This window comes from Protomyctophum bolini, assembly GCF_963924005.1.
Source record: "Protomyctophum bolini genome assembly, chromosome: 9".
Taxonomy (NCBI): domain Eukaryota; kingdom Metazoa; phylum Chordata; class Actinopteri; order Myctophiformes; family Myctophidae; genus Protomyctophum; species Protomyctophum bolini.
In genome coordinates, this window is record NC_137870.1 from 1,839,721 (window position 1) to 1,862,677 (window position 22,957).

The 22,957-nt window shown below is 42.4% G+C and overlaps 1 protein-coding gene across 3 annotated transcripts; it reads right to left on the minus strand.

Annotated features, from left to right (window-relative positions):
- Positions 1 to 3,536: 3,536 nt before the first annotated feature.
- On the minus strand, positions 3,537 to 12,653 carry LOC308321640 (uncharacterized protein). Of its 3 annotated transcripts, XM_080772649.1 has the most exons (8): positions 12,530 to 12,653; positions 11,361 to 11,542; positions 11,171 to 11,252; positions 9,224 to 9,535; positions 7,629 to 7,751; positions 6,588 to 6,641; positions 4,124 to 4,422; positions 3,537 to 4,081 (listed from the first exon to the last, which is right to left on the minus strand). In XM_080772649.1, the coding sequence occupies exons 1-8, from the start codon at positions 12,627 to 12,629 to the stop codon at positions 3,971 to 3,973; spliced, it is 1,263 nt and encodes a 420-aa protein (XP_080628775.1). In that variant the 5' UTR covers positions 12,630 to 12,653; the 3' UTR covers positions 3,537 to 3,970. The 3 variants fall into 3 exon arrangements, with proteins under 3 accessions (XP_080628775.1, XP_080628776.1, XP_080628774.1); XM_080772650.1 differs by having other exon boundaries at positions 3,537 to 4,422; positions 9,380 to 9,535; XM_080772648.1 differs by having other exon boundaries at positions 3,537 to 4,422.
- Positions 12,654 to 22,957: the final 10,304 nt, after the last annotated feature.

A 22,957-nucleotide genomic window follows, 5' to 3' on the forward strand; every position in this document is an offset into this window, starting at 1 on the left:
TGAAAAATAGGTTACAAAGCCGTGGGAGAAAAAATATATTATAGAAAAAAAATAAAAGAAAGAGAGAAAACAGGAACAAAGAAACGGAGAAAAGAACAGATGTGTGTCTATAGATAGGATCATTATGGTCAGAGGAAAGCGGAAGTTTTTACGTCATGGAAAATGTTACAGTCCTGACTCACTAGAGCCGCAGAAGCATGTAGAAATGATGACCCTGAAGACACATGCATGTACAGTGTATACAGGTTTTTTTAAATTATTAATACAAAAAAAATATATATAAGGGAAATAATAACAATAATAATAATAATAATAATAATAATAATAATAAGAAGACGATGTTTTGTTTAAAAGGTGAAATATGCATTTAAACATATGGACATTATTTGCCGAGTACAGTACAGTACAGTACAGTACAGTACAGTACAGTAGAGTACAGTACAGTACAGTACAGTACAGTACAGTACAGTACAGTACAGTACAGTACAGTACAGTACAGTACAGTACACAGTACACAGTACAGTACAGTACAGTACAGTACAGTACAGTACAGTACAGTACAGTAGCCCCTGGATGTCCCAAAATCATTATGCAGTTAAAGCAACCTTAACCCATTTTAGGTGGGAACCTGTTGTGGTGTTTTAAACATTATGTTATAATTTAGCTATTGAAAAATAGCAGATCTACAGGCTCAGCTATGAGCAGAAAAATCAGGAAAATGTGGCACAAATCTTTGAATATTATACATTTCAGATCGAACATTTTTAACTAAAATATTGACTTCTGGGGGGGTCCCTGGAACTACATATTCTGAGATGGGGGGGTCCGTGGCCCAATAGAGATAATTCTGGGGGTCCTTTTTTTTTTGCGGCTTACGCCTTTTATTGGTTTTTTGAAGGGACAGACAGTATAGGCTGACAGGAAACGGGAGAGAGATGGGGGAAGACATGCAGTAAAGGCCGTGTGGGGCTCGGGAGTCGAACCCGTGGCACACTGCGACTGGATCACCAGTCGGGTGCCCAGACGGTTACGCCATGCAGCGCCTGGGCAATTCTGGGGGGCCTTGACATGAAAAAGCTGGTTGAGCCCCACTGACATAGAAACATGGGTTTTTCAGAAAAAGGTTAGGATTTAGAAGACATTTTCTTGTAATCAACCTCAGTTCAAAATGGGTTAAAATTAAATATCTTCTTCCTTTTAGGCATGTAACGATTCGCTTCTTACTGTATGAAATAAATTAGTACATTATTAGCCCGTCTACTTCCTTCTGTCTGAAATAATAAATTACTACTAGGTGATGCACCGATGTAATCAATGTAATTATGCAAATTAGGCATTATATAGGAAAATATGCGGAAAATATTAAAAGCTACAATTGTGGAAGCGTTATCAGTATATTAATTTACTTATATTGACAATTTAATTTACTTATATATATATTTTTTTAAAGATATATTTTTTGCAGCTTACGCCTTTTATTGGTTTTTTGAAGGGACAGACAGTATAGGCTGACAGGAAACGGGAGAGAGATGGCGGGGGGAGACATGCAGTAAAGGCCGTGTCGGGCTCGGGAGTCGAACCCGCGGCACACTGCGACTGGATTACCAGTCGGGTGCCCAGACGGTTACGCCAGCGCCTGGGCCAATTTAATTTACTCATATTGACAATTTAATATAGGTATGGTTTTGCCCCAGTACTCAAATCATAATTAATGTTCCTATATGTTGGAGGTCTGGCTCATGGACTGAGAACTGGTTCTGAACGGATCCGGTGGACAAAGGGGGTCTCAGAGTTAACCCCATTCTGTACGGGAACCCCTTTTGGTGTTTTAACTATTGAAAAACAGCAGATCTACAAGCTCATAGCGCGCCACCGAGTGAGGCGCGCTATACGAGCTTGTATAGGTCTGCTAATTTTTAAAAAATCGTAAAAATGCTGCAAACAAATCTTTGAACATAATTATTCTTTCTTTTCTTTTAAATTTATTTTGACGTCAGGCCTAAATGGGTTGTACAGACCTGTTAAACGGCCATTCAAGGCTATAGTTCTTTATGGGTTTCTGGTATTATTTTTTTATGTCCGAGGCAAAAATGTAATTTTGACAAAAATGATTCTCGCACTTCCCGTCTCACTCTCCCGTCTGTTTTTCTGTCTATCTCAACTGCACTATCCGAGTAAAGGCACACAAGCCACGTTTAATGTTAACATAATATGTACAGCTCGAGTGTCGTGAGACGAAACAGTTTGAGAACCATGACTTCTGGACGCTGAATGAATAAACATGAGCACGATGACGAGGCAGAATTAAGAGCTGTGAGGAAAGCAGAAGTCAGCCCTTTTTTTTTAAAACCACATGGACTTTTAGACAGCTTTAAGTCCATGTGGTTTCCCCATTCTGACCTGAGATCAGATCCTAAAAATGTCTTCTAGACGCACGACAGTTTGATTGATTGATAAGGCAGACATTTAGAAAAGGGTGGTTTTCACAGCCTTACAGAGTTCTGCTTTCTCATATTTCACATTTTCACGTTTCAATTTAAACTTTCATATTAATCGTCAAATACATAATAATCATGTTAAATCACATTGAACCCATTCTGACCTGAGATCAGATTCTAAAAATGTCTTCTATGTCAGTCGCTCTTCGATTTTTCGAAAAATAGCAGACCTACAAGCTCGTAGCGCGCCACTCGGTGGCGCGCTATGAGCTTGTAGATCTGCTATTTTTGAATATAGCTAAAGCACAACATAATGCTAAAACCAAAAGGGGTCCCCGCCTAAAATGGGTTTAAAAGGGGCTGATTGATAAGGCAGACATTTAGAGAAGGGTGGATTTCACAGCCTTGCAGAGTTCTGCTTTCTCATATTTCACATTTTCACGTTTCAATTTAAACGTCAAATACATAATAATCGTGTTGAATCACATTTAAGGCCTATACTGTATTTCTACAATATTGCTACAAAGGCCTATAACGAAGTAAAGTAATGTGGGACATAATAATAAAGAAGTATAGATACATCCATGTACCGCGCATGTTCAAACATCATGTATACGTTTTCAAAGCGTATACAATTGTTTCTGTATTTTTTTGTCAAAAAATAATTGCCAATTTAAAAACTGGATGTGAGAACAATCTAATCCAGGTGTTCTCAAGGTGTTTAAATGGAATTTAAAAGTACAAGAAGAAACCATCGAGGTTTATTGAGGTTATTATCGTATATCCGTCTATAACTCTTAACCCATTTTGGGAGCGTCTAACCCCTTTTGGTGTTATAGCATCATCGTTATAATTTAGCTATTGAAAAATAGCAGATCTACAAGCTCATAGCGCGCCACCGAGTGGCGCGCTACGAGCTTGTAGGTCTGCTATTTTTTGGAAAAATCGTGGCGCAAATTTGGAAACATGAGGTATTTCAGAAAACTGTCATGATTTAGAAAGACATTATTATTTTTTTAATTTCGACGTCAGGCCTAAATGGGTTGCTTTAAGCTGATCACAGGTCAGAATGGGTTCATCAGACCAGTGTGTGTGTCAAGTGGAAACCTTGTATGAATCTGATCTCAGGTCAGAATGGGTTAAGCTGCCCCACCACGTGCCAATAAGGTTCCTTCCTCGCATTCGGGTTCTTGGAAACGCCCCCCAGCCACTGCGTTATAGTTTTACTGAGGATAGGTTTAGGTATAGTTTACTGAGGTTAGGTTTAGGTATAGTTTTACTGAGGTTAAGGTTAGGGTTAGGTTTAGGTATAGTTTTACTGAGGTTAAGGTTAGGGTTATAGGTTTAGGTATAGTTTTACTGAGGTTAAGGTTAGGGTTATATATAGGTTTAGGTGTAGGCTGTCGGTCACAGCGACTGGCCAGTCACAGCGCACCCTCTATACGTCACTCTGTGTACCGAATGCGAGGGAGGAACCATATCAGCCCCACCCCCGTGCGTGCTATCACCGTGTTGAACATCACCGCTCACAGCTAGACACAGTCGTCTGCTCCCGGAGACACCTTGACCTTGGAGTAGACACAGTCGTCCGCTCCCGGAGACACCTTGACCTTGGAGTAGACACAGTCGTCTGCTCCCGACACCTTGACCTTGGAGTAGACACAGTCGTCCGCTCCCGGAGACACCTTGACCTTGGAGTAGACACAGGACTCGTCTTCCGTGGGCCGGCGGTCAGCAGAGTCCTGGGAGGACCCAGCCGCTCCCGGAGACACCTTGACCTCTCCGTACTCTACGCTGTCCGCCGCCGTCGTCTTCACCACCTTCATCAGCTGGCCGTACTGCACCTCCTTCTCGGCGCTCCACTTCTTGCTCTTCCTCTGGAAGGCTCTGACGTCAGCGTAGGTCACATCGTCGTCAGCAGCAGCAGCAGAACCACCAGCAGCACCACCAGAACCACCAGCAGAACCAGCAGCAGCAGCTGTGTCTGTGGAAAAGGAAAGGAAAGGCACTATGTTTACCCTGCAGGGTAACTGGACTAATAGCTCAAGAACTTGTTTACAGCCAGGCCCTGCTCGTAGAACATTTCATGGTAGGGGGTTCAATATGCCTTGCTCAAAGGGCACTTCAGCGGTGGTAATTCTTTAACGTGCCGGTCCGGGGATACGAACTATATAGCGACCTTTCCGATATCAAGACCGCGCTCCGTGCAAACCGTTGGGCCACCGCTGCCTGGAGAGCAGAGGACACACGTGCTATAGCTCTGGTCCATGTAGCTCGTCATTTGGCTCTGTAGAGCCTACAATGTGACGTCATTTGGCTCTGTAGAGCCTACAATGTGACGTCATTTGGCTCTGTAGAGCCTACAATGTGACGTCATTTGGCTCTGTAGAGCCTACAATGTGACGTCATTTGGCTCTGTAGAGCCTACAATGTGACGTCATTTGGCTCTGTAGAGCCTACAATGTGACGTCATTTGGCTCTGTAGAGCCTACAATGTGACGTCATTTGGCTCTGTAGAGCCTACAATGTGACGTCATTCGGCTCTGTAGAGCCTACAATGTGACGTCATTTGGCTCTGTAGAGCCTACAATGTGACGTCATTCGGCTCTGTAGAGCCTACAATGTGACGTCATTTGGCTCTGTAGAGCCTACAATGTGACGTCATTTGGCTCTGTAGAGCCTACAATGTGACGTCATTTGGCTCTGTAGAGCCTACAATGTGACGCCATTTGAGGTTCGGGGGGGGGGGGGGGGGGGGGGGTACCGTCCTAAAGTCGACTCTTCGGTGCTACTGAAAACTTCTGACGAGCCGAAATCATTTGGGCTCTACAGCGCCGAAACAGAACGGTGAAATAGGAGTATGAATCGGCCCTAATGCATCTAGAGCTCTGTTACAGATGACTTCCGGGGCTCGCATGAATGCAGACCAGCCTCTCAGCTTTTAGCGTAACATAAAAAGAACGTTTTTTGCTACTCACCAATACAAAGGCGGGTTGTATAAAAGGTATATATACACCACAGTATAAAAGGTACTTTTTGGCCAACATTTTTTTTACTTTTAGTTACTAGTTTCTCCCTGCGGATCCTGCCGGGAGCTGCCTATGCCATAAAAAGCATAGGTGCGTTCCAGGCTAAAGTTACAGTGACTTATTACAGAATGTCCTCCTAACGGAAACAAATATTCTCTCCGGTTTTCCTCGTGACATACTGTATGTTTTGGGGAAAGATCTGCGTATTTTATACATACAGTACAGTCCTACCGTGAATATGATTAAAGCCGTGTAATCTAGTAAGAGAGTGGCGAACACGCTCTCGCCGCAAAGTGGTTGCCTATGTGGGCTATATACGTAGTTCCAAACACTGGAACTATCCCATTGAGATAGAATGAGCACTTCCTCATTCCATGGTTATAATGGGAGTCAGCTCTAGTGTCGCCACTCTCTCTCTCTTACTAGATTACTCTGCATAAAAAAGGTGCCACGAAGTTAATGTCATTTAGGGGTGCCATGTATGAAAAGGTTATTCAGTGGGTGGTGACCTGAGACAAATTAAATGTCACCTTGGCTTTTAACCACTCCAACCATTATTTTAAACTTTAGCTATTGAAAAATAGTAGATCTAAAAGCTCATAGCACGGCACCGAGTGCTGTACTATATGAGCTTGCAGATCTGCTAATTTTGGAGGAAAAAAAACGTGAAAATGTGTGCAAATCTTTTAACGCAAATATTTGCTTCTGGGGGATCGTCCCTGCCTGGAGCAACATGTTTTGAGATGGGGGGTCCCCCGGCCAATTACATATTATTATGTGGGTCCTTATGTGAGAACCACTGATATAGAAACATAACTGTCACGATATAGAAAGACATTTGTAGAATCTGGTCTCGTGTCTTATAAAAGCAGCCCATTTGGGCCTGACGTCGAAATGAAAAAAAACGTTCGCTCTGAAAGAATATATTATATTCAAAGATTTGAGCCGCATTTTTACGATTTTTCAAAAAATAACAGACCTACAAGTTCACTCGGGTGGCGTGCTATGAGCTTGTAGATCTGCTATTTTTCAATAGCTAAAGTCTGACATAATGCTTAGTTAAAACACCAAAAGGGGTTCCCGCCCCAAAATGTGTTAAAGTGATGTGACGTTAACTCACTCGGTTTCCGTATAAAAGTCACGTCTGCGTACGTCACATCTTGGCATGCGGCATCTGTGGAGAAGACATTTACATTTTTTATTTATTTTTATATATTTTTTATCCCACAATTTTGTAACCCATTTTTCACCCCTGTGTCAATCATCTACTGTGATCCTGGTCTCTACACACCCTCCACCAACCTAGTCCCCATATATGGGGGACAAGGGGAGAGCAACCTAGTCCCCATATATGGGGGACAAGAGGAGACCAACCTAGTCCCCATATATGGGGGACAAGGGGAGAGCAACCTAGTCCCCATATATGGGGGACAAGGGGAGAGCAACCTAGTCCCCATATATGGGGGACAAGGGGAGAGCAACCTAGTCCCCATATATGGGGGACAAGGGGAGAGCAACGGACTTGAACTCATGCTTCCTTCATGCCTGAGTGTCCAAGTTGCTCCTTTACACCTGACAGGGGGGAGTTTCCCTGGTTGGACGTAGTGTAGCGCGTGGAAGGAACACGTTATTCCAACCAGTTCCTTTCCCCTCCATCAGGCGCCCCGGCTGGCCAGGGGGAGGCAGGTTAGAGACCAGGATTACTGCATGATTTTGTGAGGGTACCTAGACATTTACATTTATATAAATAATATGCTCAGCTTGTCCAACGGCTAATCCAATCCCTAACAAGTCTTGCATTTTGACAGCTCATTTTGATGTAGCCATTAATCTTTTGGGTACAATTTAATTTGTGTGCTGTATACTCAATTTAATGTTTTAGCGTTAGTCTAGTTTTAGTCGGCTACATATCGAAAAAAAAGATTTTATTTGTTGACTAAATGTACAGTTCATTTAGTCGACTAAAATGTATGTTGGCGGTACCTTGAGGACGACAGATTTTACACTTTGTTGCAGGCTGAAAATGACCGATCTGCAAGCTGTTTTTGCATTTTAATTTTAATTTTAATATCTACTGGAGGCGGCGGAGGCCATAAACCCAACCATCCTAAACAAACGGAATATGTCGAAAATAAAAAAAACAAAAAAACTTGATAAAGACCTGGTTTTGTAACAACAGTGGATTTCTTCCTCTTCTTCTGAGAGCAGTAGATTCCAACACCGACCACCAGGAGGAGCAGTAGAGCTGCCAGGGAACCAACTATGTACGGGAGGAACTCGAATTCTGCAGTGAGGGGGAAAAGTATATTCACACCTTTCAGTTAACCCATTTCTATGACCTGAGATCAGATTCTATAAATGTCTTCTACATCCTGACAGTTTTCAATCTGACCTGAGATCAGATTCTATAAATGTCTTCTACATCCTGACAGTTTTCAATCTGACCTGAGATCAGATTCTAAAAAAATGTCTTAGAAGTCAGTCGCTCTTCGATTTTTCAAAAAATAGCAGACCTACAAGCTCGTAGCGCGCCACTCGGTGGCGCGCTATGAGCTTGTAGATCTGCTATTTTTCAATAGCTAAAGCATAACATGATGCTATAACACCAAAAGGGATTCCCACCTAAAATGGGTTTAAGTAAAAAAAAAAAAAAAAAAAAGGCTGGTAATCAGAATGTAGTACAAAAAGTAGGCCTACTAAATGTAGGCTAAATGTCTTGTAATAATAATTAATAACTAATCAAAATATGTAACCAGTAAAATAATTGTATAGTGGAACGTGTAAATGGCTGAATATACATAGTAATGTCTGAGCTCCTTGTGTGTGCGTGTGTTCGTGCACACACACACACACACACACACACACACACATACATAGCAGAACACTACAGAAATTAAAGTAATCAATCAATCATAATGTATATGACCAACAATATGCAAGCAGAACTCCACAGCAATGAAAGTATATGATGTAGTATACAGAACCACTCATATGCAAGCAGAACACAGTGAAATTATATACTCATAATGTACAGAACCATGCACTCAGTGGCGTGCACAGACATTTAGAGGGGCAGGTGGTGCTCAAGTGGAAAAAAAAAGGCACCTTGTTGTGCGGCACATTTTGGGGGCGGGAACCCATTTTGGTGCTTTATAGCTATTGAAAAATAGCAGATCTACAAGCTCATAGCGCACAAGCTTGTAGGTCTGCTATTTAATTATTTTTTAATCGAAGAACCACTGACATAGAAACATAGCTTTAGATTGTGGGGGGGGGCCTAAATAATATAGGAGAAGCGTTTTTTTGATCAAGATTTGATCAATGTCACCATGTTTTTGTTTTTTTTAAAGAGCAAAATTGCCAAAATGGCAGGGGGTGTGCTCTAGCACCCCCTCTAGTGTCTATCTGTGCACGCCACTGGAACCACTATAAGCAGAACACAGCGAAAGTATAGTCATTGCGAACGCAGTGAGCACTTACTATGAGACCTAGCAGATCATGTCTGTGTGTCTGTCTGTGTGTCTGTCCCGCTGTATCCAAATATGGAGTGTGTTGCATCAATCACAAACAAATCACTCAGCTCCATATATGGGCACAAAAGGGGCCAGGTCCACATATACAGTAACATTTTGTGTGTGTGTGTGTGTGTGTCAGACTGCCACAATAGCTGCGTTCGCTTCCCGCGTCAACGCGTCTTACTGGTGATAATGAGTATAACGGTAATGATTAAGTGACGCGCGCGCTTTCAGAACTTACTAGTGAACCAATGAGCTGCCATGAGATGAGGGGCGGGGCTGGTCTCCTGAGCGGTGGCCTGATTGGAGGAGGTTAGGACGATGTGCGAGGAGGAGGAGGAGGAGGAGGAGGAGGAGGAGCTAAAGGAGGAAGGGGCATTCAGGCTGGAACTCTCACCGGGTGCGATGGAGGGTGATGGTGTTGTTGTTGGTGTGGTGGTGGTTGGTGGTGCTGTCGTCGTCAGAGGGGGACAGGAGGTGGTGTCGTTTACCCATTCGCGTGTCCCGTTGGAGTCCAAGCAGTTGCAGACAGAACAGTCGATGTATTTGAACCCTAACAGACAGAACAGTCGATGTATTTGAACCCTAACAGACAGAACAGTTGATGTATTTGAACCCTAACAGACAGAACAGTTGATGTATTTGAACGCTAACAGACAGAACAGTTGATGTATTTGAACCCTAACAGACAGAACAGTTGATGTATTTGAACCCTAACAGACAGAACAGTTGATGTATTTGAACGCTAACAGACAGAACAGTCGATGTATTTGAACCCTAACAGACAGAACAGTTGATGTATTTGAACCCTAACAGACAGAACAGTTGATGTATTTGAACCCTAACAGACAGAACAGTTGATGTATTTGAACCCTAACAGACAGAACAGTTGATGTATTTGAACCCTAACAGACAGAACAGTGATGTATTTGAACCCTAACAGACAGAACAGTTGATGTATTTGAACCCTAACAGACAGAACAGTTGATGTATTTGAACCCTAACAGACAGAACAGTTGATGTATTTGAACCCTAACAGACAGAACAGTTGATGTATTTGAACCCTAACAGACAGAACAGTTGATGTATTTGAACCCTAACAGACAGAACAGTTGATGTATTTGAACCCTAACAGACAGAACAGTTGATGTATTTGAACCCTAACAGACAGAACAGTTGATGTATTTGAACCTAACAGACAGAACAGTTGATGTATTTGAACCCTAACAGACAGAACAGTTGATGTATTTGAACCTAACAGACAGAACAGTTGATGTATTTGAACCCTAACAGACAGAACAGTTGATGTATTTGAACGCTAACAGACAACAACAACGGAAACTACCGTATATATTTAGACCTGCGCATGACGACGATTCTATACGAATAATGTCTTCAAAATCCTGACAGTTTTCTTGAAAAAAACCCACGTTTCTGTGTCAGTGGTTCTCAACTATATTTCATGTCAAGGACCCCTATAGAATTATTATGTATATTTGGCCGACCCCCCCCCCCCCCCCATCTGAATATATGTTGTGCCAAGGAAGGACCCCCTTAGAAGCGAAGACTTGAGTTAAAATCGTTCGCATTCGTACGACTTTTAAAAGAAAAAAAGAAGATCTACAAGCTCGTAGCACGTTCTATGTTCCCCAGGTTCTATGTTCCCCACCATGCAAAAAAGATTCTTTGTTCCCCACTTAGAATAAACCTAAACCTAAACCAGAACCTAACCTATAGTAATTTTAGTAATTCTAGTAAGACTAAAAGTATTTTATCAACTTAGTCTTAGTGTTCCTTTTAGTAGCAAATTCTGATTTAAGCTCAGTCTAAATCAGAACAATCCATTGAACTTTAGGCCTGCCTAGGCTATACTTAAACTATCTAGTCTTAGCCAACTAAAAATTAACGCTGGCATAAAATAAACGATTGCTCACTCTTCCACAAAGATGGCAAAAACAAACCTTATTTGTTCTGTACTACAATTGTATAGTACAAAACACTGACGTCCTTAAACCAGAAACCTAACGCTAACCCTAAACCCATAAGGTAAGTGGGGAACATAGAACCTGGGGAACATAGGGATGACCCTGAATAACCCACTAAACCCAACTTAAAGCAGAACACATTATGGTCATTATACATTACTGCCATGTTCCTCAGTATCATTTACAATCATATTCAGTCTCACCGGGACAGGCAGTGATGTTCTTCGTAGCAGCAGCACGGCTGACATTGTTGCTGACGACACACATCAGGAGTCCAGAGAGATCCTGTGTCAGAGGAAAGGTTATTAGCCTGGTTATTAACCCATTCAGACCTGAGGTCAGATTCATACGAGGTCAGGGTGATGATCTGAATGGATTAACTACTATACTAACCTCTGTCAGAGTGATGTTCTGGGCGTCCTGACTTCCTCCAGAGAAGAGTTGGTTGTCTGTCAGAGGTTGTCCGTCCAGAGTCCAGTTGTACTGGACACTGTCCCCGTCACAGGAGCAGGACAGGCTCATCCGGCCTTCATGGGACAGACACTCAGAGGACAGCGTAGGAGAGGTCACTGGAGCTGGAGGACACACAGTCAAAACACACAGTGAAAGGCAAGAAAATGGTCAGACTTACTGTATGTATGTTACCATATACCGGTAACACGTTTGCTGCGTGACTTATTTAGACTTTTTATGTTAGTGTTAGTGCTGCATTAACGCATTCTGACCTGAGATCAGATTCATACGAGGTTTCCACTGGACACACACTGGTCTGTTTAACCCATTCTGACCTGAGATCAGATTCTAAAAAAATGTCAGTTGTTCTTCGATTTTTCTAAAAATAGCAGACCTACAAGCTCGTAGCGCGCCACTCGGTGGCGCGCTACGAGCTTGTAGATCTGCTATTTTTCAATATGCTAAAGCATAACATGATGCTAACACCAAAATGGGTTCCCGTTCAGAATGGGTTAAACCATTCTATTCACATTTCTTCAAGTCTCTCTAGTCCAGGGGAAACAACTGTATAATGTAAACAATAATATAATATGTATTTAATATAAATGTATTTTTTATCATTCAAATTTATTTTTATGAATTTAAATTAAATATTAATGAATGTATTTTAATTCTGAAGTGGAAAATACATGAATAATTAAAGCTGCATTTGACATGAAACTGCAGTATATATAGTTCCAGATGTTGTCTCTCAGAGCTGAACACTTTATATTATATATTTTTTGAGTGGTGCAACCACTCCTACAACCAGCAATGTCAGTGTACACCTATGTGTTCACCCATGCATGTGACGTTAATGAGCACCAGTATATGACTTATTAGTACCAGTAGGGGGCGCCAGAAACAGAGAGAGTGATAGTGCTGCAGTGTTGCCTGCTAATATGAGAGAGAGAGAGAGAGAGAGAGAGAGAGAGAGAGAGAGAGAGAGAGAGAGAGAGAGAGATAGGTGGGGGGGGGGGGGGGGGGGGGGGAGTTGCACCACTCAGTTCACACGGGTGTGATTTTTTATCAATTGTATTACATATCCGTTGTACTTTGTAACACTTTACCTTGAACAGACAGATGGAGGTGTTTCATTTCGATGGGCGTTCCATCCGAGGTGATGTCAAGGTCATAGTGACCTTCATCACTCTTTGTGACGTCACGCATCCCAAACGTTCCATTACTGTCATGAAAGTATGTTCTGTTTTCGTATGTTGTAGCGGGGATAAACTTCTTTTTTATGTTAAATACTTTTGTTTTATTTTTTACTTTTACCAGTTTGAACTGTTTTATTTTGCATTGAGCAACGTCATCATGCATACAATGAGTGTATGCATGTTCACGTTCTGTCTCAATGCTCTCCACCAGTCGTATCTCAACGGTTCCCCCCAGAGCTGCGAAACACTGCGTTCCATTTATGGCGTCACAGGGGAGAGGGCACACCTGAGGAGAGACACAGTTCAATGTTAAATAATGAGTTACAGTGCACACCTGAGGAGAGACACAGTTCAATGTTAAATAATGAGTTACAGTGCACACCTGAGGAGAGACACAGTTCAATGTTAAATAATGAGTTACAGTGCACACCTGAGGAGAGACACAGTTCAATGTTAAATAATGAGTTACAGTGCACACCTGAGGAGAGACACAGTTCAATGTTAAATAATGAGTTACAGTGCACACCTGAGGAGAGACACAGTTCAATGTTAAATAATGAGTTACAGTGCACACCTGAGGAGAGATACAGTTCAATGTTTAAATAATGAGTTACAGTGCAGAGGCACACCTGAGGAGAGATAAAGTTCAATGTTTAAATAATGAGTTACAGTGCACACCTGAGGAGACATACAGTTCAATGTTTAAATAATGAGTTACAGTGCAGAGGCACACCTGAGGAGAGACACAGTTCAATGTTTAAATAATGAGTTACAGTGCACACCTGAGGAGACATTCAGTTCAATGTTTAAATAATGAGTTACAGTGCAGAGGCACACCTGAGGAGAGACACAGTTCAATGTTTAAATAATGAGTTACAGTGCACACCTGAGGAGAGACACAGTTCAATGTTTAAATAATGAGTTACAGTGCACACCTGAGGAGAGACACAGTTCAATGTTTAAATAATGAGTTACAGTGCACACCTGAGGAGAGACACAGTTCAATGTTAAATAATGAGTTACAGTGCACACCTGAGGAGAGATACAGTTCAATGTTAAATAATGAGTTACAGTGCACACCTGAGGAGAGATACAGTTCAATGTTAAATAATGAGTTACAGTGCACACCTGAGGAGAGATACAGTTCAATGTTAAATAATGAGTTACAGTGCACACCTGAGGAGAGATACAGTTCAATGTTTAAATAATGAGTTACAGTGCACATTTGAGGAGAGATACAGTTCAATGTTAAATAATGAGTTCAATTAGCACATTTACACTCTACAGTTTCGACACTGTGAAAGGCAGACTTACTAGGGTGGGCTACAGCCTGGGGGCCCCGACAGGGGGGGGCCCTAAAAAAAATATATATATATATATAAATATATATATATTATGATTTGAAATTGTAAAGTATTGCAATCCAATTCAAGTGAGATTCATGTTTAGTTATTGTACATTTATAATTATGGTTAAAACATTGAGAGCTTCTGCTCAGACAGAAGCTCCCCCTTCTTGGGGGGGGGGGCGGTAAATCCGGCCCTTTATATGCTGACATCGGGTTTGAACTTAATTTCCAGCGTGATAAACATTCCAGACTCGTGTAAAAGAGAAACAAGGCTGTGAAAACTGCCACTGAACGGGAATCATTTCAACGCAGAAATAAATACTTAAGTCATTGACGATATAGTGTCACTATACTCACTACACTTGATTGCACAATCAATACTAGACTGTGCAATAATATTCTCAGTCTTTCTATATTAATGTATTTTAAAAAACAGAATTCACAATTCAAATCATATACATTTGACTGATATTCATAGAGATATGGAGCATTGATCGCTATAGCTGATTGGTGTACATTACAACATAAACAACTTGTTGTGAATATTAATTATTAGTAGTAGTAGTAGACATAATAGTGAATATGAATAATGCATTAGCCCATTTTGGGGCGGGAACCCCTGTTGGTGTTTTAAGCATCATGTTGTGCTTTAGCTGTTGAAAAATAGCAGATCTACAAGCTCATAGCGTGGCACCGAGTGCCGTGCTATGAACTTGTATGTCTGCTATATATTATTTTTTTTAATCGTGAAAATGTGGCGCAAATCTTTGAATATATATTCTTTCAGAGCGAACGTTTTTAACTCAAATCATTGCTTCTGGGGAGGGGGGGGGGGGTCCCTACATGGTCAGCGGCCAAAATACCGATAATTTGGGGGTCATTCACATTAAATAGTTTGAGAACCACTGACATATAGAAAACATGAGTTTTTTCAGAAAACTTGTTATTTTTAGAAGGCATTTGTATAGGCTCGTCCTCAGGTCTACACATGCAGGGTTAAATAGTAAATAAATGATCCTCTCACCGTGAGACAGTCCAGCTGTCATCATCATCGCCAGTAGAACAACCACAGTCTCCATGTGTCCTGCAGATGTACACAGAGAGAGAGAGAGAAGGTTGGAGGCAGGGGTAGAAAAAAAAGTACTCACATTTTTTGGGGGCGGGAGGGAACCCCTTTTTGGTGTTTCAAGCATTATGTTATACTTTAGCTATTGAAAAATAGCAGATCTACAAGCTCATAGCGCGGCACTGAGTGCCGCGCTATGAGCTTGTGGGTCTGCTATTTTTGAAAAATCGCGAAAATGTGGCGCAAATCTTTGAATGTATATTATTCTTTCAGAGCGAACGGTTTTAACTCAAACCCTTGCTTCTGGGGGGGGGGGGGGGGGGGGGTCCCTGGAACGATATATTTTCAGATGGGGGCCGGTGGCCTAATACAGATCCTTTTTGGGGTCCTTGACATGAAATATGGAGCACCTCTGACACAGAAACAGGTTTTTTCGGAAAATATATTTTAAAAAAATAATTCGACGTCAGGCCTAAATGGGTTAAGTAAAAGTCTCAATACTGCAATGTAGAAATACTCCGTTACAAGTCAAAGTCAATTAAAAATGTACTCGAGTATAAAAATACAAAAGTATTGCTCTCAAAATGCACTTAAAGTAAAAATAGGTTATAAAGTGCCTCATGATGCAGAATGTTCAATTTTTCAAGTTTTCAAATGTTGAGACACATTGCGAGTTTGTAGATCGGGTATGTGTAAAGGGTTGAATCGTGTAATGTACCGTATGTTTTGTAATAATAACCAAAATCTATAAATAAGTATATAGCAACTAAAAAGTCTTCAAGTGTGAAGTCGTGGTATAGTGAAGTATAAAAGTGCAAAAGTTGCATCGGAGATGTATAGTGGGAGTAGAAGTGAAAAAGTATTGGAACTATACGCAAAGTAAAGTAGGCTACACATACCTCCAAATTTGTATACTTAAGTTCAGTACTAAAGTAAATGTACTTAGTTACCTTTCCACCGCTGGTCGTGCAGGGGCCGCACAGGTCAGATGTGGAGGTCCGTTATAGTCCGTATAGTACAGATGTGGAGTTCTGTTATAGTCCGTATAGTACAGGTCACAGGTGGAGTTCTGTTATAGTCCGTATAGTACAGGTCACAGGTGGAGTTCTGTTATAGTCCGTATAGTACAGATGTGAAGTTCTGTTATAGTCCGTATAGTACAGAGGTGGAGTTCTGATATAGTCCGTATAGTACAGGTCACAGGTGGAGTTCTGTTATAGTCCGTATAGTACACAGGTGGAGTTCTGTTATAGTCCGTATAGTTCAGGTCACAGGTGGAGTTCCGTTATAGTCCGTCAGTCCGTTGCTCTGGCGGGACGGAGTGTGTAGACACCAGGGTTACATTCGATAATGGACACTGCGGGTAGGAGGAGAAAAAGAGAAAAAAACGGGGTTGTGAAACCGTGAGATAAACATCTAAAGAGGAGGCGGTGTTGCGCCGAATTCACGTCAAACTGACACAGATCCAACATGGAGCCAGACGCTGCGCTACGCGGCTACGCCCAACCCCGCAGAGACAAATGAAGCCCCTTTCTGTGCACTTCAACCAATCACTATAGACTATCATCGGCCACACAGGATTCAGACCAATGAGAAGACAACATGGTTCGGCGGCTGGTTGCGTTTGGAGGAAAGAGGAAGTGAAGAAAGAATACATGTCGTCTGCTTTTTGATGCTGAAAGGATTAAAAAACAGAAGTAAAAAAGAAGAAGAGGTTCTGCCGCCTCACATTGTGGTCACGTCACGTCACGTGACTGACTGAAACAGACTCCAGGAGAACTCTAGAAATTAAACTTACTGCATATTAAAACCCATTTTGGGGCGGAAACCCCTTTTGGTGTTTTAAACATTATGTTATAATTTAGCTATATATTTTTTTTTTATCCCAAAAATGTTGTAACACATTTTTCACCCCTGTGTCAATCATCTAATGTGACCCTGGGCTCTACACACCCTCCGCCAACCTAGTCCCCATATATGGGGGACAAGGGGAGACCAACCTAGTCCCCATATATGGGGGACAAGGGGAGACCAACCTAGTCCCCATATATGGGGGACAAGGGGAGACCAACCTAGTCCCCATATATGGGGGACAAGGGGAGAGCAACCTAGTCCCCATATATGGGGGACAAGGGGAGAGCAACCTAGTCCCCATATATGGGGGACAAGGGGAGAGCAACCTAGTCCCCATATATGGGGGACGAGGGGAGACCAACCTAGTCCCCATATATGGGGGACAAGGGGAGACCAACCTAGTCCCCATATATGAGGGACAAGGGGAGACCAACCTAGTCCCCATATATGAGGGACAAGGGGAGACCAACCTAGTCCCCATATATGGGGGACGAGGGGAGAGCAACCTAGTCCCCATATATGAGGGACGGGGAGACCAACCTAGTCCCCATATATGGGGGACAAGGGGAGAGCAACCTAGTCCCCATATATGGGGGACAAGGGGAGAGCAACCTAGTCCCCATATATGGGGGACGAGGGGAGACCAACCTAGTCCCCATATATGGGGGACAAGGGGAGACCAACCTAGTCCCCATATATGAGGGACAAGGGGAGACCAACCTAGTCCCCATATATGAGGGACAAGGGGAGACCAACCTAGTCCCCATATATGGGGGACGAGGGGAGAGCAACCTAGTCCCCATATATGAGGGACAAGGGGAGACCAACCTAGTCCCCATATATGGGGGACAAGGGGAGAGCAACGGACTTGAACTCATGCTTCCTTCATGCCTGAGTGTCCAAGTTGCTCCTTTACACCTGACAGGGGGGAGTTTCCCTGGTTGGACGTATAGCGCGTGGAAGGAACACGTTATTCCAACCAGTTCCTTTCCCCTCCATCAAGCGCCCCGGCTGGCCAGGGGGAGGCAGTTTTATAATTTAGCTATTGAAAAATAATAGATCTACAAGCTCGTAGCGCACCAGAGGGCCACATTAAGTGAAGGTGGGGGCCGCATGTTGCCCCCCGGGGCCTCCAGTTGATATTAACCTGCAGGGCATACATGGGCAACTGGCGGCCTGATCGAGGGCCACATGCGGCCCCCCACCTTCACTTAATGTGGCCCTCAGGTTAATATCAACTGGAGGCCCCGGGGGGCCACATGAGGCCCCCACCTTCACTTAATGCGGCCCTCAGGTTAATATCACAATACTGATATATTATTGATTTGCAAACGTATGAGCCGCTTTAAGTATACTTCATTGTAAATGTGTTGCTTAATGAGTAGTATTAAAATGTCATTGTCTTTTTTATGTCCAATGTAAATTTGTAAATTGGGGGGGGGGGGGGGGGGGGGTCTTAATTAATTCCCTATAGCGTAATTCTATTTGGCTTATATAAATATATCTCATCAAAATGTATATTCACGGGGACAGAGCCTGATGCCAATCTATGCTTCATATATCTATATGCTCAACTTTGCTCAATAAAATATAATGCTAAATTAATTCTAAGAGTTGTCCGACTGAACTGTATTCTGAAAATATTGTGTTGATTTTTCAAAAAATAGCAGATCTACAAGCTCGTAGCGCGGCACCGAGTGGCCCGCTATGAGCTTGTGGATCAGAGAGAGAGAGAGAGAGAGGGGGGGAGAGAGGGACGGACACATGAGTTTATGTACTTTACCTAGTATTTGTATTTGTGGATATACCTCAAAGACACATATTATTGCACAGTACAGTATATTATTGTACTTTTGACTCCACTACGTCAATGTAGTGGAGTCAAAAGTACAATCTCTCTCTCTCTCTGTGGATTATTAATTATGATGTAGTATTATGTGACAACAGGACGGTCACAAGGCTTTATAATGGTAGATTTGGTGATGATCAGATAGCCTATACTGTGTACAGAAGGTCTGTCTGGAGGCCGTTACCTGTGGGAGGCAGAGAGGAGTGGAGTGGTTGAGATACAGAAGTTGGCTTGGAGACGATGATCATCATCTCTTCCGTCATTTACGCGTACAGGTTACGCCGTCATTCACAACAGTAGGAGGGACTCGCCTCCCTGTTGTTCCCCCCACAGAGTCCTTCTATTGAAGTGTCCTCTAGGCAACCTTTGGCACAGCTGGTGCCAACCTTGGCACAAAGGAGGGTGATCACTGGCACACTGGAATAATAAAATAAAATAATTACGGTAAATAAACAATTACAAAAAAATGTAGTCAAATGTATGAATTCACTCATATTTGTATGTAAATTACATCCTGCACATCATTCTACATTCATTAAAACTCTGAACTCTGACTGGGGGAGGGAGATTACAGTAGGAGGCCTATTTGCTCTGAGTCTGATTATCAATATAACAACGTGAAAGAATATTTAACAAGGGAAAAGGTTAATATATTCGTGGACAATCAAAACATGCTGTGGTGTGTCATTAAAGTGACACACTGACTATATCCAGAAACTAAAAACATGGCACTTTGTTTCAAAAAGGGTTGCAGACCCCTGCTCTCTAGACTCACTGACACACCTTTACACCTTCCAGACCACCACGGGTGCGTTCGGAAACGGGCACCGGGAAGGTGGTCAGTTTGTTGAGTGTGGTGGGCAGCGGTGGCGTCACAGAGTGCGTTCAAGTCAGTGTGCCTTATTTTACGAACGACCACAGCTGTGACGCAAACACAGTGTGAAGAGGGTTATAGGACCCAAAGGCAGGACAGAGGCAGAGCAGTGGACATCGCAGGCGGTTTATTCACCCAAAATCCAACACGAGGAGAAACACAAGGAGTAACACTGGAACACTGGGAGTCAAAGTATACCAGGAGCACAACACTAGTGACATACAAACAATGACCTGACAAAGAAGTGAAAAACCAGGGGAGTATAAATACACAAAGACACAGGTGAACTCAACAGATAATCAACACAATGATTGGCTAAAAGGACTAACAAAGACAGGGTGGAAACACTACTGGGGTAATCACTGGTTACTGGTGGTGAGACAACACAGGTGACATGAGCAACACATAGGAAACACAACAACAGACTGCCAAATTAAAAGCACACACAATTTCACAAATTGTGAAAATAGCCATGCAGTTTTGCAAGCTTACAACGCCCTTGCATTATTGAGATTAGGAAACTGGACAAGTAAAGAGTGTGTGTGGTCTGTGGTTACCCAACCTCACACTAATCTCTCTCTCTCTCTCTCTCTCTCTCTCTCTCTCTCTCTCTCTCTGTGCGTGCGTGTGTGTGCGCGCGCGTGCACGGAGGCAGTGTCAGAACGCAGTGGGTGAATGTGTGTAGCTTCAGCAGACACAGACAGCAGACAGCAGACACAGACACAGACACAGACACAGACACAGACAGCAGACGTACAGACGGAAGGATGAAGATGGTTCCGTGGTGGAGTTCTGTGACCGTGCTGCTGCTGCTGCACTGTGAGTATAGATGTAATCAACCTCCTTCTGGATACCAGGAGCAGTGTTTTGTTTTAGGCAGCACATTTCTATTTTAGTTTAGTCTTTGGACTGAAACTTCATTTATAGTTTTAGTCACATTTTAGTCACCTGGCTGGAATGTCTTAGTGTTTTTTGACTAGTTTTAGTCGACTAAATGTCATAAGAAAAACTCATTTTTGGATATATTACTCCTCCAGATTCTGTCACGCAAATCACGCAAATCAGTTACACAGTATCTATATACAGTCATGTGTTCAAGACGAATCAGTCCGATATTTAATATTCCATCCTAATTGGCTAACATTGACTTTCAAAGTTTGCACGATTGGCCCGTTTTGAACAAAAGGCCTCAAATCATGAATGCAGCGTGCAATTTACATGAAATCTTTCACATACTTTCCTACTAGGCTGAGGAATATATCCCACCCTTCACATTGTCCTGTTATAGCGCCACCAACAGGTGGATTTTTGCAAAACACATTTTTGAAACAAAGGGCCTCAAATCATCCAATTGCCATCCAAGGCATAAGAAGAAATGACACCCTTTTCACCTATTATAGCGCCACCAGGAGGCCACAACCTGACCTGCCCTGGTGGAGACCTGTCCTATTATAGCGCCACCAGGAGGCCACAACCTGACCTGCCCTGGTGGAGACCTGTGCCCCGAGGGGCACTTTATCTAGTTCACTTTCAAAAACACTTGTGGTCATTGTATTGTCTACTCAGGCTTATGTGAACACCCCAGACAGATTTTAAGTTGCTTGATTCAGTAATTAGATATTAGTTTTTTTCTGCCACGCACCCTTCCTATACCAGTAAGACGCGCAAACGCGGGAAGCGAATGCAGCTCGTACATATTTGGGTTTTTTTAAGATTTTTTTTTAAGTTATTTTTTTTTAAAGTTAGCCATAACCATATAAGGAGTCCCCAAAGCAGCTATACGTCCAAATATGGAGTGTGTTGCAAACAATCACAAACAAATCACTCAGCTCCATATATGGGCACAAAGGTGGGACACACACACACACACACACACACACACACAGACACACACACACACACACACACACACACACACACACACACACACACACACACACACACACACACACACACACACACACACACACACACACACAAACAGACAGACATGATCTGCTAGGTCTCATAGTAAGTGCTCACTGCGTTTGCAACAAACCCATTATTATAACTTCAAACTCCATTGTAACCATCATAGATTAATTGAAAACACATTATTGTCCTTATAAATAATTATGTGAGGGGGCCTTTTTTTCCATTCACTGTTTTCAATTTATCTATAATAATTATTTTATGGAAAAGAACCATCTTCCAGGAGGAGGCCGGAGGAGACTAAAACATCAAAAGTATATGTTTTACACTAAATTAAAACGGTGAATGAAAAGACACGGCCCCTCACGTACAGTATGAGGGCAGTATCTGGCAGGTCACCAGAAGAAAAGGACGGGTATTTCATCGATTAATTTATCATGGTTTGAAGTTGGGTTTGCACCAGCACCAGCAGTACACCTTACACTGAGGACTATTTGAGGATAACCTTTACACGGTTTGGGTTGTCCGCTCATAGACTGCGTGTGGAAATGGGAAGATGGAGCCGCACATACCACCTGAACAGCGGTTTTGCCAACGTGAGACTGGTATACAAAACGAACAGCACATACTGGTGTGTCCTCCGACCTCACACAAGATATCAGAGAGAAATATGGACATGAGGGTGTTGATTTGAGCTCACTCTTTGTGGGCACTAACAGAGAGACTTTGCATAATTATGCTACATGCCTGCCTGTCACGTGTGGAGCAATAGAAAGCTCCTGTTGTAAAGGGTTTCTGTATTGTGTATTGTATATATTTTAATGTATTGTACCTTTTTAAAGTTTTTGATTCATGGGTTTTTTTATTATTGTTTGGACCCAATGTTTTATACATTTGTGTCAATAAAGTAACTAACTAACTAACTATAGAAAGACTCACCTAAACTAAAAAATCATTGGTTTAGGTATGGGACAAAAAACGAAAACAAATATCCATTAATTCAAGTAATATGGGGTGAGTAATCAAAAGGAGAAAAGAAAACAGTCATTATATACCTGAACTATACCTTGTAAATTAGTTATCTTTTTGCACCACGTGTTTGTTGCCTCATATTTGCTCATTGTGTTTGCTGAGTTTATCGATACGCAGAAAGTCTTGTTTTTATTGATTTGGTTCTGGACTCACAGGAGCAAAGTTCACACAGGAACATGTTGAGTTGAACTGTGTGTTTGTGTGTGTGTGTGTGTGTGTGTGTGTGTGTGTGTGCGCGCGCGCACTTATGTGCTTCCTAACTTCACTGCCAGGTGGAAGTGTGTGTGCGTGCGTGCGTGACACGCGTGCGTGTGTGTTCTGATAGAAAGCATAAAGTTACCCCCCTACCACCCGCCCCTGTGAATTTCAAATAAATTGCACCGAACAGGAGAAACAAAGGACAT

Excerpts from the sequence above, each read along its gene's own strand:
- LOC308321640 (XM_080772648.1), bottom strand. The coding sequence starts at position 12,629 with ATGCGTGACGTCACAAAGAGTGATGAAGGTCACTATGACCTTGACATC. Across the intron at positions 9,536-11,170 it reads GAACATCACTGCCTGTCCCG|GGTTCAAATACATCGACTGT; the intron begins GTGAGACTGAAT and ends TCTGTCTGTTAG. Across the intron at positions 4,423-6,587 it reads GACTTTTATACGGAAACCGA|ACACAGCTGCTGCTGCTGGT; the intron begins GTGAGTTAACGT and ends CCTTTTCCACAG.